Source organism: Phascolarctos cinereus, unplaced genomic scaffold (genome assembly GCF_003287225.1).
Source record: "Phascolarctos cinereus isolate Bilbo 61053 unplaced genomic scaffold, phaCin_HiC Scaffold_2;HRSCAF=192, whole genome shotgun sequence".
In the NCBI taxonomy this organism is placed as follows: Eukaryota; Metazoa; Chordata; class Mammalia; order Diprotodontia; family Phascolarctidae; genus Phascolarctos; species Phascolarctos cinereus.
Window position 1 is genome coordinate 277,989,947 of NW_027555625.1, and position 18,625 is coordinate 278,008,571.

Sequence of the window (18,625 nt, forward strand, 5' to 3'; positions counted from 1 at the left end):
ACAGACCTTTGGAGGACACTGAATGGGAACAGAAGGGAATATACATTTTTCTCAGCATCACATGGCACCTACACAAAAATCAACCAGGTGGTAGGGTATAAAAACCTCAAAATCAAATGCAGAAAGACAGAAATATCAAATGTATCCTTTTTGGATCATAAGGCAATAAAATGACACTCAATAAAGAGCAGTGGAAAGATAAAACTAAAAATTAATTAGAAACTAAATAATCTAATCCTTAAGAATGAGTGGGTCAAAGAATAAATTGCAGAAACAATAAAAAAAGATCTCATTAAAGAAAATGGCAACAATGAGACAACATACCAAAATTTATAGGACGGAGCCAAAGCAGTACTTAGGGGAAATTTTCTTTCTGTAAATTCTTATATCAACAAAATGAAAAAAAAAAAAAGAAAATATCAATGAATTGGGCATGCAACTAAAAAAATTAGAAAAAGAACAAATTAAAAATTCCCAATTGAGCACCAAATTGGAAATCCTAAAAATCAAAGGCAAGATTAGTAAGACTGAAAATTTTAAAAAAAGGAAAACAAACTATTGAGCTCATAAATAAATCTAGGAGCTGGTTTTATGAAAAACAAACAAACAAACAACCCAGTAAGACAGACAAGCCATTGGTTAATTTGATTTAAAAAAAAAGAAAGAAAATCAAAATCCAATATAAAAAATGAAAAGGGTGATATCATCACCAATGAAGAAGAAATTAAAGCCATCATTAGGAAATATTTTGCCCAATTATATGCCAAAAAAATCTAACAATCTGAGTGAAATCAATGAATATTTATGAAAATATCAGGAAACAGAATGCCTTAATAATCCCCTCTTAGAAAAAGAAATTGAAGAAGCCACTAATGAACTCCCTAGGAAAAAATCACCAGGACCAGATGGGTGCATGAGTAAATTCTACTAAATATTTAAAGAACAATTAATTATAATACTATATAAACTATTTGCAAAAATAGGCAAAGAAGGAGTCCTACCAAACTCCTTTTATGACACAAATATGGTGCTGATACCTAAACCAAGAAAAGTGAAAATGGAGAAAGAAAATTATAGAACAATTTCCCTAATGAATATTGATGCAAAAATTCGAACAAAATACTAGCAAGGCAATTACAGCAATATATCACAAGGATTATACACTATGACCAGGTGGGATTTAACCAGGAATGCAGGGTTGGTTCAATATTAGGAAAACTATCGACATAGATGGCCATATCAATAACAAAACCAACAGAAATCATATGATTATCTCAACTGATGCTGAAAAAGTTTTGATGAAATATAGCACCCATTCCTATTAAAAACAGTAGAGAGCACAGGAATAAAGGGAGTGTTCCTTAAAATAATAAGCAATATGTATCTAAAACCATCAGCAAGCATTATCTGTAGGAGGGATAAGCTAGAAGCCTTTCCAATAAAGTCAGGGTGAAGCAAGGATCCCCATTATCACCACTATCATTCAACACAGCAATAGAAATGCCACCTTTAGCAATAAGAGAAGAAAAAGAAATTGAAGGAATTAGAATAGGCAATGAGGAAACAAAACTATCACTCTTTGCAGATGATATGATGGTACACTTAGAGAACTCTAGAGAATCAACTAAAAAATTACTTGAAATAATTAAAAAATTTAGCCAAGTTACAAGATATAACCTCACATAAATCATCAGCATTTCTTTATATGACCAACAAAGCCCAGCAGCAAGATATAGAAAGAGAAATTCCATTTAAGATAACTCTAAACAATATAAAATACTTGGGAGTCTACCTGCCGAAACAAACCCAGGAACTACACGAACACAATTACAAAATGCTATTCACACAAATAAAGTCAGATCTAAACAACTGGAAAAATATAAATTACCCATGGGTAGGCCTAGTCAATATAATAAAAATGACAATTCTGCCTAAATTAATTTTGTTATTCAGTGCCACGCCAATCAAACTACCAAAAAGTTATTTTATAGAGCTAGAAAAAATAATAACAAAATTAATCTGGAAGAACAAAAAGATCAAGACTATCAAGAGAATTAATGAAAAAAAAAATGCAAAGGAAGATAGCCTAGCAATAACAGATCTCAAACTGTATTATAAAACAGTAGTCATCAAAACTATCTAGTACTGGCTAAGAAATAGAGTGGTGGATCAGTGGAATAGATTAGATACACAAGATTCAGTAGTCAATAACCATATTAACCTAGTGTTTGATAAACCCAAAGACCCCAGTTTCTGGTATAAGAACCCACTATTTGACAAAAACTGCTGGGAAAACTAGAAAACAATATGGCAGAAACTAGATATAGGCCAACATCTTACACCATATACCAAGATAAGGTAAAAATGGGTACATGATTTAAAAATAAAGGCCAATACCACAAGCAAATTAGGAGAACAACGAATACTGTCAGATCTATGGAGAAGAATTTGTGACCAAGAAAAAATAAAGAGCATTATAAAGTGTAAAAATGGACAATTTTGATTATATTAAAAAGGTTTGCACAAACAAAACCAATGCAACCAAGATTAGAAGGAAAGCAGAAAGCTAAGAAACAATTTTTACAGTAAGTATCTCTAATAAAGGCTTCATTTCTCAAATATATAGAGAACTGAGTTAAATTTGTAAGAATACAAGCCACTCCCCAACAATAAATGGTCAAAGGATATGAACTGGCAGTTTTCAGATGAAGAAATCAAAGCTGCCTATAGGCACATGAAGAAGTGCTCTAAATGACTTTTGATTAGAAAGATGCAAATAAAAAGAACTCTGAGGTACCACCTTATGTTTATTAGATTGGCTAATATGACAAAAAAGGAAAACAGTAAATCTTAGCGAGGATGTGGGAAAACGGACACTAATGCACTGCTGGTGGAGTTGTGAACTGATCCAACCATTCTGGACAGCAATTTAGAACTACACCCAAAGGGCAACCAAACTGTGCATACCCTTTGATCCAGCAATACCACTACCAGACCTGTATCCCAAAGAGATCATAAAAGAGGGGAAAAGACCTACATATGCAAAAATATTTATAGCAGCTCTTTTGTGGTGGCAAAGAATTGGAAATTGGGATACCTATCAATTGGGGAATGGCTGAACAAGGTGAATACAATATATGAATGTAATGGAACACTATTGTGCTATAAGAAATGAGGAGCAGGCAGATTTCAGAAAAACTTGGAAAAGCTTACACAAACTGATGCAAAGTGAAATGAGCAGAACCAGGAAAACACCGTACACAGTATCAGCAACATTGTGCGCTTATCAACTATGAATGACTCAGCTCTTCTCAGCAACACAATGATCCAAGACAACTACAAAAGACTCACAAAGGAAAATGCTATCCCAACATCCAGATAAAGAGCTGATGGCCTCTGACTGCAGATTTAAGCACAGTTTTTGCCCATACTCTATTCTTTTTCGTGTTTTTTTTTCCTTTTGATGTTTCTTCTTTCACAATTGTGACTAATATGGAAATATGTTTTACATGATAGCACATGTATAACCTATGTCAAATTGCCTACCATTTTCAGAAGAGGGGAAGGGAGGAAAGGAGATAGGGAGAAAAATCTGGAACTCAAAATATTATAAAAATGAATGCTAAAAATTGTCTTGACATGTAATTGGAAAAAAAATGAAATACTATTAAAATAATTGAAGAAAATGCTAAATTTCAATTTCAAATTTCAAGGTTAGTGAAAACAAAGATGTAAATTTTTTTTCTAATCTAAGTTCATGGACTCCATGAAATCTATCTATGGATCCTGGATTAAGAATTCCTGGTCTGTTATTACTCTGATTAATGGGCTTTTATATAAATCATACTCTATTTCTACACTTAATATATCTAATATATAGATTACCTCTGCTCCGAACATCGCAGAATTCTGGTTAAGGAGACATAGTTCCCTTCTACTGTCCCTTTGCTTACAGTGGGAACAGATTTTCTGCAAGCCACATATAAGGCACATGCTAACCAATGTAGATCATTTCCCTGTAAAATAAAACAAAATTAAGTTGCTATTAACAAATCAAATATAAGAAATTTCAAGTCAGAATTTAAACTCTATCCTTGCTTAAATATAATCATTTTGCTCACAATTAGAAAATGCACATTAAGTCAAATTAAGCTTGAATTAAGAATGATGCCTAGTCCAATCTCCTAATTTATAGATGAGAAGACTGAGGCCGAGAGAGAATAAGAAATCTGTACATGGTCACATAGGTGGCAGAGCCAGGATTTGTACCCAAGTCCTCTAAGTATAAATATAGGTGTACCATGCTGCTTCTGAAGACATTGGTGGCTCCATTGACATTCCCCTCCATAGTCATGTTCGAGGGAAGAAAAACAGTGCTTAATTTCCAAAGCCCATATGTGCCTTACATAGATATCCTATACTCCCCTCATGATGAAAAGTCTAAATGCCTGGAAATCAAATGAAATCTTTTCCCCCAGGAGCACCTTCACAGTTGTCTTCAAAAACTATAAGAATGTCCTTCTTCCTGATGAGGGTAGGCCTAGAAGATGCTCAAGCAAATTGCTTAGACAGCATTTAGTAGTCTTTCTAATCAAAACAGAAGGAAAAGGGCATTGTTGTCCTTTCTTCATACTTTACACTGAACACTAACTTAATGGATTAGGGTGGGGATTCCTTATCTTTTTTGTGTCATGGACCCCTTTGGCAGTCTGGTGAAACCTATGGACTCCTCAGAATCAGAAGTCTATAGACCCTGCACAAAACGAAATATAGGGAAATGAAATATACAGAATTACCAAGAAAATAAATTGTATTGAAATAAAGTTATCTATCTATACTCTTTTTTTTTAGGCAATTGGGGTTAAGTGACTTGCCCAGGGTCACACAGCTAGTAAGTGTCTGGTCTGATGCTGGATTTGAACTCAGGTCCTCCTGACTTTAAGGCCTGTGCTCTATCCACTGCGCCACCTAGGTGCCCTTTCAAAGTCTATTTTTTAAAAAAGCTCATGGACTCCAAGTTTAAAATACCTGGTTTAGGGAAAACAGGGAACCATCACAATCCAAGCAAGAAACAGCTGTTGTCCTCATTACCAAAAGTCATATAATTTGTGTAGATTGACAGACTGAAGCCTAAAATTTTGTACTAAACAAGCTGAGCTTTATTTTCCAATTTTCAATGTGGTATTTACTATGCTACATTTGTTTCCAAATAGAACATATACGGCTGCATAATACTGGGCAAATGTGGTCTCTCAAACCGAAACTGGGATTATATAAAAAGTAGCACAGAGAAGACTGAGATAAACTGATGAGACAAGTGTTTCTTAACGTCACCAAAACAAAATACTCTTTCGTCTGTAAGAGGTATAGAAATGAGGATTCAAGTCAATATTCCATTAAAAGCCTAGATTCTCAGTAAGGAGAATTTACTTGATGTTTTCCTGAATATCAGGTATATTAGAATACAATAGCCAAACATCTGATAATGCATAAATATTTCTGGATGTTTTTCATTGGTCTGTGAAAAGGTACCAGCAGAATTTACCATTACTGGATAGAGAAGGAAATTCCAGTTTGCAAGTGAAGAAGATATGACCACAATATAGTCATTGTGTCAATACTTGGGGAAGGTAAGAAACATTGTGTCAAATTAACAGGGTTTATAAAAGAGCTGTACAGTTCCTTTGAGTTTTGCAATTCCTCAAAGGCTCTCTCTTATCCAAAAGCATGACTGACATGCTTTCCACATGGTTTGAACTAGTCCTGAGTGGTCATGCAATTATTTGTATTTCAATTTAATTTAAGAGCACTGCCCTAAGTGTGAAGGGAGATACAAAGTTTGTTGAAGACAGTCCCTGCCCTCATGAAATCTACAATTTACTGAGGGATATGAGACACACACACCTCTCAGCTCTGCAACTTTCTAGCATTGTAATTCAGGCAAGTTACTTGGTCTCACTGAGCGTTTCCTCATCTAGAGAATGGGGATAATACTTTACCTATTTCACTGAATCACCAGAAAAGTGCTTTGTAAACCTTAACATTACCATGGAAGTGTTTTGGGTTTCTTTTTCTTTCTTTCTTTTTCCTTTTTTTTTTTTACAAATAATTATGAAATGAAATAATAGATGATAAATGACTGGATGACCACTTGTTAGCATACTTAAGAATGTGGTGTTGTTCAGGTACTAGATTAATAAGATTTTGAGGTGAAAAGAATCTTAGATAGGGGTCGCTCTCAATGATTTCAAAAGTCCCTTCCTCTTCTAAATTTTAGCTCTTGTAACTCCAAGTTCAGCAATCGTTCAACTATACCACCTTGGTCCTATCTTAGCAGAGTAGGGAATGAAATCTTATTATCTTTCAAGAAAAAGAAAACACCACTTAGGTTAGGGGGCTAAACTATCTGACACTTTCCAATAAAGTTAATGTAGGACCAGGACTTAGTACTATTAATCATCCCTCAAGTCAGAAAGAACTGTATTCAAGGAATAGGCCCCTATAAAAATAATTAATAATGGCCCACATTCCCTTCATTTCCCACACAGATGACCGCCGGGATTTCCTAATCTCAGAAACCCGTCATTCTGCAAGATGAAATCAGCTCTGAAACTCACACCTCCTGGCATCATTTCCCACCCCAGCTGCAGCCGTTCCTCATGGCCCCAGCCAGATGACACTTCCCTCCCGCCTTTGCACTTTTTTAGGTGTTGTCTCGCTCTGTGGATTGGGCGTTCAGGGTTTATTTTATAGCTTTCTTTGTCTCCCCAGCGCTTAGCACAGGGCTTGACACACAGTCGGCATTTACTAAATGTTCATGCACTACTGAGATGATCTAATCCGACAGGTGAGCAACACAGGGTCGGGGAGGTGATGGCGCAGGGTCGCGCAGTGCTCCAACCTTGGCACAAAGAAAGCCCCAGGACCCGCCTTCCTTTAACGCCCCCTCCCCACAGAGGGGCCTTTCCCGCTCCACCGCAAACAGCACCTCCCGCGGAGGCGGGGGTCGGGGACGGCGACGTCGCCCTGCGTGTGCGTGCGTGGGCACGGCGACCGCAGGGGGCGGGCACTCCGCCCCGAGGGGCGGCGGCCAGGCCCGAAATCCGGCCGCGGCTCGGCCCCAGGCCCGCCCGTCCCTCCCTCGATGCGGGCGCACCTCCAGCGTGTAGCTTTGGCTCATGCTCCGATAGCTCTCCCAGGCCTCGGCCCGCGCCTCCTCGTCCATATTGAGGCGCCCGCAGAGCTCGTCAAACCGCTGGCGCGTCTGAGGCGCCGGCGTCTGCACGGCAGGCCCGCCGCGCTCTCCCCCGGCTTCCTCCCCGCCGGCCTCCGTCGGCGCTTCCTCTTCCGCGCCGTCGTCCTCCTCCTCTTCAGAGGCCGCCGCCGGCGGAGGCGGCTGGTCGGCCCCTGCTGGCATGGCGCTCAGCTCCGCGGCGGCCGCTTCTCAGGCGAGCGGGCGACCCCGGCCCGGAGCCATTCAAACCGCGAAGCGCCCGCCCGCCCGGCTGCCCGCACCGCGCCTGCGCCGCCAACGGTTACGTGGCCGCTCCGGCCGCCGTCATTGCGAACGCGGCCTCCTGGAAGCTGTAGTCCACGTCGGGTGCCCACGAGGGACAGAAAACCCATTTTGTGTCTTCGGCGGAGTTGCTTGGGTTCCTAGGAATTTTCGAGTTGGGAGCGGCTTCTCAGGCATTTAAACCTCCGCTTTTATTTTGCAGTGGAGGTGATCGGATGTGCGGACCCCGGGGCCAGGTGCCACGTTTAGCTAGGAACGAGAGGTTGGGGGTACCCAGAGCTTCCCACCCCATTCTCTCTTAGGGCCCGCGGTAGAACGATTTCTTTTTAACAAAAGGAGAAACTGAAACAACAAGAGCTTGTTAGAACTGTAAGACATACCGTGTTAAAACAGTGAAGGAAACAGGTTCAGGTAGAGTGACTTATCCAAGGTCACGCCGCCAGGTGCCTCCATAATAGGGACTGCTGCTCAGAGCTTCTCATTCCCAACAGGGTCTTTTTCCCTTCGATGCTCTGTCTACACTGGTAGTCTCATTCTTCCATCACAGGAGTGGAAAGTTAGGGCAGGAAATCTGGAGGCCCGCATTCTTGTCCCCACTCCATATACTTTCCAGCTGTGTGAGACTCCTCGGGGTGGGCCTCAGTTTGGTCATCTGTTAAATAAAATAAGACACGTGTCTGGCTGGGGATTCCTTGAACAAATTGAACGTAATGGAATATTATTGTGCCATAAGAAATCAAGAATGATATGGAAATGGGAGATTGAAAGAAATGTGACATGCAGAATAAAGAAAGGAGAATCTAAAGATATAAATGTAGAACTACCACTATGTAAAAAATTGGCAGCAAAATTTGAAAAAAGTATATTGATCAGAAAGGGTCACAAAAGCAAATAGGGCATTTTATTAAAGTTGATAACATTTAAGAAATTTGCAAATAATTTGGAGTTTGCATTTTTAGGTATGAGCTCTTTTTCATTTTACTTGAGTATTTTGTTATTACTGTTAGAATAAAAATAAGGGCTTAATGAAGCATGTACTTGGATTTAGAAGACCTAGATTGTAGTCCCCAACTCTGCCATTAACTCGATGTGTTATCTGGAGCAAGTTCTGGCCCATTTGGGGCATAGTTTCCTCATTTTTCAAATAAGGAGGTTCAGAGCAGCATATGGTCTACAACTCAGGCCTCATTCCTACTGCAGTGCTATTTTCCCCCAACTCTCTATTCACACTGGGAGGCTCACTGTCTCCACAACTCTCATCACAGGGGAGTAAAAAGTTGCAACTGACATCCTGTAATTTTACATCTTTTAAGATACATTAGTTCAACTTCACAACCCTAATAAATCTTGAGTCCTTCACAACTCTCATCACAGGGGAGTAAAAAGTTGCAACTGACATCCTGTAATTTTACATCTTTTAAGATACATTAGTTCAACTTTACAACCTTAATAAATCTTGAGTCCTTCTGCCTAATCTTATTGAGGCATCCTTAAAAATGTGGTCAAAGTGCCCTCCTCTAAAACTAATTCAGTCATAAATTCTCCTGCTTCACAGCCTGGATTGAGGTTTTGACTGAACCTTGATTCTCAGTCATTCTGCTAACCCTCTAAAAATACCCTTGAAACCTTATTTTATATATGCACCCAGCACCATGGTAGAGTAGAGAGAACTCTGGATTTGGAGAAAGGTGATGAGTTTGAATCTCAGCTGCTGATCACAAGCTGCATAATCTTGGGAAAATTCTGCCCTAGTTTCAACATTGTAAAATCTGGGGGTTGGTCTAAATGGTCTCTGCTGTCTCTTCTATAAAAATTCTGTGAATCCATTCCCAAGGGGCTTACATTTGGGCCACTAGACAGCTTCTTCCAGCTAAGTGGAAAAATACCAGACCAGGAGTTGGAGACCTGGGTTCTAGTACTCATTCTGCCACTAGATAGCTCTATGACTTGGCAACTCACTTCCTCTTTCTGTGTTGAAGTTGCTTCTTTTCAAAAACGAAATCATTACATCCTGTTAAACCCTAAGCTGGAACAGAACCCAACTGGAGAGAATATCTGTGCCTCAGACACTTAGGAAGAGAGCAAATTGATTTCAAAATATCACTTGCTTTTTTTTTTCTTTATACAATGCACAGAAAAAGAGGATTGTATCTAAAACCTTGAATCTGTTAATACTTTTTTAAAAAGGATATATTAAATTCATATGTTAGTTTCAAAGCTCTTCTGCCTGTGTTTCCTTCCAAAGTTCCTTTTCCCAAGCAAACCCAAATCCACAAGTTTGCATGTCCAAAACTGTATATTTTGTTTTACACCTTGAGTCTATCACCCCTGTCTCAGCATTAAAGCATCATTTGTAAAAACTGATTACTACAATACTGAATAAATGACTTTTTGCTCAATACTTCTTGAGTGACTGATTTTAACTGTGTAGGTGGGTATCTCCTCCAGTGATACAGATTACAACCTTTCCATGGCTGTCTCCTGTGTGATTTTTCCATGTGTTCCCACAAATCCTTCCAGGGGTACCATCCAATGTGTTTATGGCCTTTCTCTGATGGATATTGGTGGAGCACCTGGGCAGATCTCTTTTACTTTCATCATTAAGCTACATGTATTTTACTAAGCATCTGCTACGTGTCAGGTACTGTAAGAGGGAGACAAAAAGAAAAATGAAAGTCTGCCCTCAAGGAGCTTTTCTTCTGAGGGGGACAACATATATACATACAAAAGTACATGTAAAATAAATACTATGTAATCTGTTTTGGGGGTTGAGTGGGGGCAGTTTCTTGCAGATCTCAGTTGGGCTGAGTTTTGAATGAAAGTAGGGCTTCTTAGAGGTGGAGGTGAGGAAGTGCATTCCAAGTATGGAAGGTAGCCAGGGTAAAAAGGCTGGGAGATGAAGTAAAGTGTGAAGAACAGTAAAACATGTGAAGGAAAGTAATGTCTAAGTCTGGAATGGTAGCTTGGAATTTGGTTATAAAGAGCTTTAAATATCAGAGGGGTTTGTATTTCATCATGGGGAGCTACTGGAGTTTATTGAGCAAGGGAATGAAATGATTCAACTAATGATTCAAGAAAGAATATGCATTTACTAAGTACCTACTACTTAGTAGATGGGCACCATGTTTCATCACAAGTCCTCTGGATTTCTGGTTAGTCATTATGTTTATTAAAGTTCCTAAGTTTTATAGATATAGACAGGTAATGATATATTTTTATTTAATTGGCCAAGACTGCCTTCTCACCCACCTCTCCACTCCCTACCTTCCCACTGAGAACACGAGAAAGGGTCATGATTCATGGGGGGATCAACAGGAATTTATTAAGTTCCTACTATATGCAAGGTACCATATTAAGTGCTTGAGGATGCAAAGACAAAACTAAGAGTCCTTGCCCTCAAAGAACTTACATTCTCTCAGTCAGTAAATAAACATTTATTAAGCACCTACTATATGCCAGGCACTACGCTAAGCACTGGGGGGATACAAAAAGGCAAAAACCAGTCCCTGCCCTCAAAGTTATCTCGGTCCAATGGGGAGACAACAAACGTACCTATAAACATAAACTATCTACAGGAAAAATAGGAAATAATTAAAAGAGGGAAGGCACTGGAATTAGGTGTTGGGAAAATCTTCCTGCAGAACGTATGATTTCAGCTGGGATTTGAAAGAAGCCAGGAGATGGAGATGAGGAGGGAGAGCATTTTAGGCATGGGGGACAGCAAGAGAAAATTCTGGAGCCAAGAGCTGGAGTATCTTGTTCAGGAAAGAGCAAGGAAGCTAGAGTCACCAGATTGAAGAGTATACCAAGGGAGGTGTGGGTGATAGAAGACATAAGACTGAAAAGGGAGGGAGCAGAGTAAGAAGGGCTGTGAAGATCTGATGTTACACAGGAATCCTATCCCAATACCTCTTAACTATAGTGGTTAGGCTTCTAATGGGGCAGCTAGATGGTGAAGTGGATAAAGCACTGAACCTGGAGAGGGGAAAACTCTTCTTCCTTTGTTAAAATTTGACCTTTGTTTGTTTGGTTTTTTCAGCAGGCAAACTAGGCAATTTTTTGCCTCATTTCTTACCCAGCCTTAAATCACAGAATAGGTATTGCCTCTGACAAACTGAGACCTGGGAAAGGCCTTAGTTTAAAAAGGCCACTGTCTCCCACAGCATCTGGGGTCATCTCCAGTTGTCCTGACCTGTGTCTTACCACTGGACTTGGATGACCCTGGAGAAGAGGGTGAGGCTGATGACTTTGCACAGCTCTGCCTCACTTAAATCCAATTCACTTGCAAGCCAAGATATCATCCTGGTGATGTTACTGGTCCTCCTCAAGAACAAAGGACAACAGCTTTCTCTTTATACCTTTCCCCATTCTCTCACCTACACAGAAAAGCAGAAATTCTTGAGAATTTTTTTTAAAAAAGGGAAAACTGAACTCTACTGCTATTTGGTCAAGTAACTCACATGAATATATGAATGTATTCATACATACACGAGTACACACACACACACACACACACATTTCTGAAAGCAGAATCACATAGCAAGAAGCACCACTGTTACTTGCTCAAGGGGACAGTGCTTGGGGGCCATGGGTGGAGACATTTCCAGCAGAGCTTCTTGTGGACCATCTATCAGGGACTGTCAGCTCAACCCTAGAACAACCAGTAGGGAGCAGTGTGTTATCACTCTAGAAATCATTAGCTTTGTAACATCGGTATGAGTGGTCCTTCCACATAAGTACCCTGGCCACAAATGTTCCCAGATTCTCTATTTATGAAGGAGACCTCAAGCAGATACATCACTTCCTACATAGCTGCTTGTCTGGTCTTCACCATGTGTCCAGAAACTCATCTCCCTGCAAGATCAAATCAACTCCGAAGCTCACACCTCCTTAGTACCCTCTGCCCCTGGGGAGCTTCTGATTGGAGAGGGTGGAAGGTGGGCATCCTAAGCACTCCTCCCAGATTCTCTATTTAAGAATGTGGCTTTTAGGCAAACACTTCATCTTTCCCACCTGGCTGTAGGATTTCATCATGCCTCCAAAATGGGTACTCCTGTAACTCTCAGGCCCTACCTTTCAGCTTTTTTTTTTTTAATGTGTGAACTCCTTGGAGGCAGAGACTGCCTTTCATGTTTCTTTGTATCCCCAAAACTTTAGCACAGTGCCTGGTACATATTAAGTATTTAATGTTTATGGACTGACTTTAAGTATGCTCATTCACATGTGGTCTGGTCACATTTATACTTTAACATGTGTCCCCCTCTTCCCCATGTGTCCACCCTTTCCACTGATTATATATTTGTGGGAGAGTGTGCCCCAGTGTTAATGAAAGAAATGTTTTATTGCTAGTTTTCTTACTATGACATTTCATTTAAGGTCACTGTTCTGAGCTAACTGCATATTCTGGTTATTTAAGGTAAATGCATCAGTGGGGGCTCATTTTATGGGAGTATCTTGAACCTCTTCCTCAACACTGCACATGCAGTGTTAAGAGATCAATGTATGGATGAATGTGTATGGTATATTTATGTGAGGACATGAAGAATCACACTGAACAGACAAACATAATTCCTTCTGAGGAAACAGTAATCAATAGCATAGTAATATAACATTGCTTCTGGAAAATGTATGTCAATCAACTATGGAGCCATAGGGGAGTTGATTGACATACCTCTTCTAGAAGCAATGTTATGCTTCACTCCAGTTGTGATTTCTCAGACCAAAACATCTGGCCCTAGCCAACAATTCTCTATAAGTGTTATATATAAGTTCCTCAAAGGTGGGACCTCTTTTGTCTCTTCTTTTGTATTTATATACCCCACACTTAGCAAAGGACCTAACACATAGTGCTTAATAAATGTTTTTCATTCATTCATTCATTCATTCATTTTGAAGGTAAAGCTAAATAATTTAGTAATTTCCAATGCCTGGAATGGACTCCCTTCCTCACTATCACTTTCTCAGCCAAACTCCTGGAAAAGGTTCTCTACACTTTGCCTCCCTTCATTCATTCCTCAGTCCTTGGCAATCTGGATTCTGATCTCATCACTCAAGTGAAACTACTTTCTCTAAGATTACTGATGATCTTAATTGCCAAATCTTTTCTCAGGCCTCATCCTTCTTTCCCTACTGATGATATTGACCACCCTCTCCTCTTGGATACTCTCTTTTCTCTGGGTTTTTGAGACCTTATCCTCTCCTGGTCTTCCTTGTACCTGTCTGAACATGCATTCTCAGCCTCCTCTGCAGACACATTATACATTTCATAACAGCTGTGTTCTCTATGGGTTTGTCCTAGGTCCTCTTCTCTTCTCCCTCTGCATTCCTATTTGGTTACCTCATCAGCTTTATGTAGAAGACATACGTCAGAAGTTTTCTTACGGCAACATATGTATGTGTGTGCGTGTATGTATGGCATTTCAAACTGGATATCCTGGAGACATTATAAACTTAACATGTCTAAAACTGAATGCATTATCCTTCTCATCTAAACTTTCCTATTTCTTTCAAAGACACTGACCATCCCCGTAGTCTCCCCAGCTTTATAACCTTGACATTATCCTGGACTCTTCACTTTCCCTCATCCTGTATATACAATAACTTTGTCAAATCTTACTATTTCAACCTTCACAATCTAACATCTGACCATTTCCCTGCATTCACACAGTCAACACTTTTGTTCAGACCCTTATCACTTCTCATCTAGAGTATGAGTCTCCTAATCTGTCTTCTTGTCTCACGACTCTCACTGCTCCAGTCCTTTATACACAACTCTACCAAAGTAATTTTCTCTAAGTACCATGTGACTCCCCACTTCAATTAAATCCAGTAACTCCCTATTTCCTCCAGGATAAACTATAAACTTCTCTTTTTAGCTTTGAGAGCCCTATATAAACAGGCCCCAACCTACCTTTCTACACTGTGATCCAGCCACACTAGCCTTCTGTTCCTTACATGACACTCCATCTCTAGTCTATAGGCCTTTGCTCTGATCAGGGCCCATGGACTTCGTTGTATTCCTTTCTTTCTCTTCCTTTAAGATGCAGCTGAAGTACTAACTGCTTGTCTTTCCTTATCCCCCCAACTGCTATTGCTTGCTCTCCCAAACTACTTTGTATTTAACTAGTTTTGATTAAAATTTAACTTTTAAAAATAATTTTATTTATTCACTATATTCTTATACTATATATACGTGTATATATATATGTATATATATATATATATGTATATATATATATATATATATTTTATACATGTATTGTTGATTTCCTCAGTAGAATATACATTCCTTGTGAATAGGGAATGTTTCTTTGTACTTTCATTACCTGCATCTTTCTCCTACTTGATGGATCTTGTGTCAGTTTCAGCATTTTCCACTTTTCTTACTAAGTAATTTACTTGGTTGTCAATTTTATTAGGGGGAAATGGCATTCCCTTAATTAAAAAATCTCATTTAAGGCCAGCTCTCTACTGTTCCACTATATGAACTAATTCATTATTATGTGGAATGTATACATGCCAAATGGTAATGGATTATTTAAAATGATACCACTACTCAACTGTGTATTTTGGAATTTAATTAATGTTAAGCTAAAAAAAAACCTGGGATGTCAGTGAATGCTATCTTACTTCAGTACTGGATTAAGATGAAAAAATTTTAAAAACTCTTTTGGTAAGGTGACCTTTAACCCATTTTTGAGTAATTTGTTTTTAACAATTATTTTTTTCAGCCAATGCTGAAATCCATTACCTATTAATTTCAATCAAATATTTATTTAGTACTAGGTATTTAGCTATTATACCACAAGAAAAAACATGTATCTATTGAAAAAAATTATCTTGATCAATGGTTGTTGGGTTTGATGAACTTCTGATCTCAATGATATCAAAACAAAAATTAAGAAAACAATCCCTTTGAATCAAAACCAATGTTTCTTAAAATGATATAAGCTACAACTTGGATCATTATTGTCAATGAGTGGAGCTGCTGACAGGGTAGTTAGTAATGTGGCTCTCACATTTTATAGGAAACTTCTGGTTTTGAAATGTACATCATGGTTCACTTATGCAATCGCTGATGTTCCTGAAAAATTATCAGAAATTAGACTATTCAATTAGATGGAGGAATTATCCTGCTGTTATTTTTGTAAAGTGAATCATGATCCCCTCCACCCTATTTTTTGTGTAAATTTGATCAAGTTTACTTAAAATCATATATATGTATGTGAAAACCACGTAATGGGCATTACAGGGCATTAACAAATTGTGCACTCTGAATTATGTTGGAGTTCCTAAATGGTATTGTTGAAAGGAAAAATGTCTTTGGGTGCAGGACATCAATGATGTAGGTTCTTTTCCCCCACTTGTATAGATTGAAACCTATTCATATCTTCTTAGTTGATACAATCTTTGTCCAAGTTTTTTCATAAATCTTTCACAGAGCAGCTACCTGACTTTATGTAACAAGAAAAAATATGGCAAACTTGAAGATTTGCCTTAGAAGTCAAAATAATGTTTACATTAAACTGTAACAAACTACAGGTAGATGCATAGAATATGTTGATAAGAATAGCTTCCATTTATAGGGATGCTTACAGGCTTAGGAAATGTTACCTAAACTTTGGCTCATTTAATCCTCACAACCTTGTGAGGTGAGTAATGGAAATATTATTCTCTCCATTAGGTGAAACAAAATCAGTTATAATTTACCCAAGGTCACAAAGCTGGCCAGTGGTAAAGCAGGAATGACTGAAAACTGAATCCTCTGACTTCAAGGTCAGTGCTCTTTCCACTGCACTCTACCATGGTAAATCTTAGCAAACCTTTGATTAAGAGAATCTTGGAGTTGGAATGGATGTAAGGTCAGCTAGTCCAACCTTCTACTCAAAGCAGGAATTCCCTCTATAATGTTTCTGACATGGTCCTCTAGTATCTGCTTGGATACTTTAAAAGGAAAAAAAAAAGAACTCACTATCCTGACAACAGGCACCTCAATTTTTTTTTTTAATTTTGGTGGCAATGTGGGTTAAGTGCCTTGCCCAGGGTCACACAGCTAGCTACTAAGTGTCTGAGGCCACATTTGAACTCGGGTTCTCCTGATTCTATCCACTGCACCACCTAGCTGCCCCCTAGGTGTTTCAACTCTTAAACGGACTCTCCCTTATTTACTGAAGTGAAATCTGCCACACTGGAATTTCTTTTTTTATTCAAATCACACTACCAAGTATGAACAGCAAGCCAATAAATTAATCAGCCAATTAAACTAGCATGCTATAAAATTTAGGGTATGGTACATGGAACCTTTGAATAATTATTCTGATTACCTGTTAAAATAGTAAATGACTCATGTCTTTAAGAACCTAAACTTTTAAAGTCAAACTATTTTTTGATGAAAAATCTTTCTCAATTATATACATATATTAAATAAGACTACCTCTGGGTGATGGCTCATAATAATTATGAACATCAGTGATTGTATTATGCTATAAAAGGGATGCCTTTGAGATCTATTGAGGAATTTTAAGGTTGTTTATTTGCTCCTACATTAAATGCACCTGATTGCTACAGTAATTTTATAACCTTGTATCTGCCAACTGGAATGAAAGAGAAAAAAAAATTATTAATCTCATTGCTATCAGGATGCTAGCACCTAACAGACTCTCTTCCTCCTTCTAACTTGCTTCTAATCTGCTGTGGATTAGGAAACCAGATCACTAAGTTTGATAGAATCGTGTCTAAGAGAAGTATTAACAAGCTTTAAGCAAAGACCTGAGGGGTCTTTCTTATGAATAAAAGTACATGAGCTTTAGTGTATATATTTTGTAATATTCATTTAAGCTACACAAGACTCTTCAAAGTTATGTATGATATTTCCTTTCACACTTGTAAACAGAGCTTCATAATGCATGCAATTTTTGATCTGTTAAAGGAAATTGATTTGTTTAGCTGTAATTCCATTAATCTGTACCACTTAGAACATTTTATGGTAGTTCAAGTATCAAAAGCACTAATCATCATTAACTCACATTCCTATGTCACTTTAAGACTTACAAAATAAAGATTTCTTTATTCTTTAAAAAAAAACAACAACACCAGAGCATAATTGTCTTTGTGTTTTCAGGTTATAGTATGTTCCTTGGCTATTTCATTTGGAAATATTTCATCTTCTTGAATAACTTTGAGATCTGTAGTTATCACGAGAGTCAAGAGATGGTTATAGTTTCATTATACTTCATGATGGCAACAACATATATGGTATTATGATAGTAAGATAAGTCTCTGTTGAAGAATTCAAACTTGTTTGGGGGTGGGGAGGGAGGCGAGGTGTGTGACGTCGAAAACATACACTATGAAAAGTGCTAAGCAGATTTATGATGAGTTGGCTAGACTGAAGAAGTCATGCTTCACTCTGGGCAAGAACAATTATCTTCTCTCTGTCCTAGTCATACTGCACACAAACTTTTATTGAAAGTTATCAGAAAAATAAACATCCAAATATTTAAAGTACATGTAAGACAATATGGTATAGTGAATCAAATGCTAGAGTTAGGAATATGGAAGACCTGGGTACAAATCCTACTTCTGACACTTACCGGCTATGTAACTTTGCAGAAATCAATTAACCTCTCCAATACTGTTTTCTCATCTGTAAAATGAGTACAATACTTGTAAATATCTACTTCACAGGGTTATTATTACAAGGTTCAAATGAGATGTGTGTAAAGCACTTTGAAAACTTTAAAACACTATATGTCAGTTGTAATTATAAATCTTCAAACCAAGGTGTAAGAATTCTTATGGGTAATAATTGTTTATGAGAATCGCTATCAAAGAAAGCAATGACTTTGGCTAAACTTTTCAACATTAGGTAGAGGAAAATCTATTGAACCTCCAAAGTGGAATATTGTACAGGGTTAGAGACTTCTGTATGAAAAAAAAAAAGACTGTCAGAATTAGAAGGAATGACAGGGATCAACTACTCTAACCTCATTTTACAGAGAAGCAAAAAGAGGCTTCAACAGGTTTCACCAGTCTACCATAGCTTGACAACAGGCTACTAAGAAGTAGCTTTGGATTTTAATCTTTCAACTGACTTCCACTCCAGTACTG

At 38.3% G+C, this 18,625-nt stretch overlaps 1 protein-coding gene across 1 annotated transcript in view; it reads right to left on the minus strand.

Annotated features, from left to right (window-relative positions):
- Positions 1-7,518, minus strand: part of RBL2 (RB transcriptional corepressor like 2) — a 42,529-nt gene extending 35,011 nt beyond the window's left edge. Inside the window, 2 exon segments of the mRNA XM_020985182.2 lie at positions 3,886-4,016; positions 7,157-7,518. Coding sequence (XP_020840841.1) covers positions 3,886-4,016; positions 7,157-7,417 — 392 coding nt within the window. The 5' untranslated portion in view covers positions 7,418-7,518.
- Between the last annotated feature and the right edge of the window lie 11,107 nt (positions 7,519-18,625).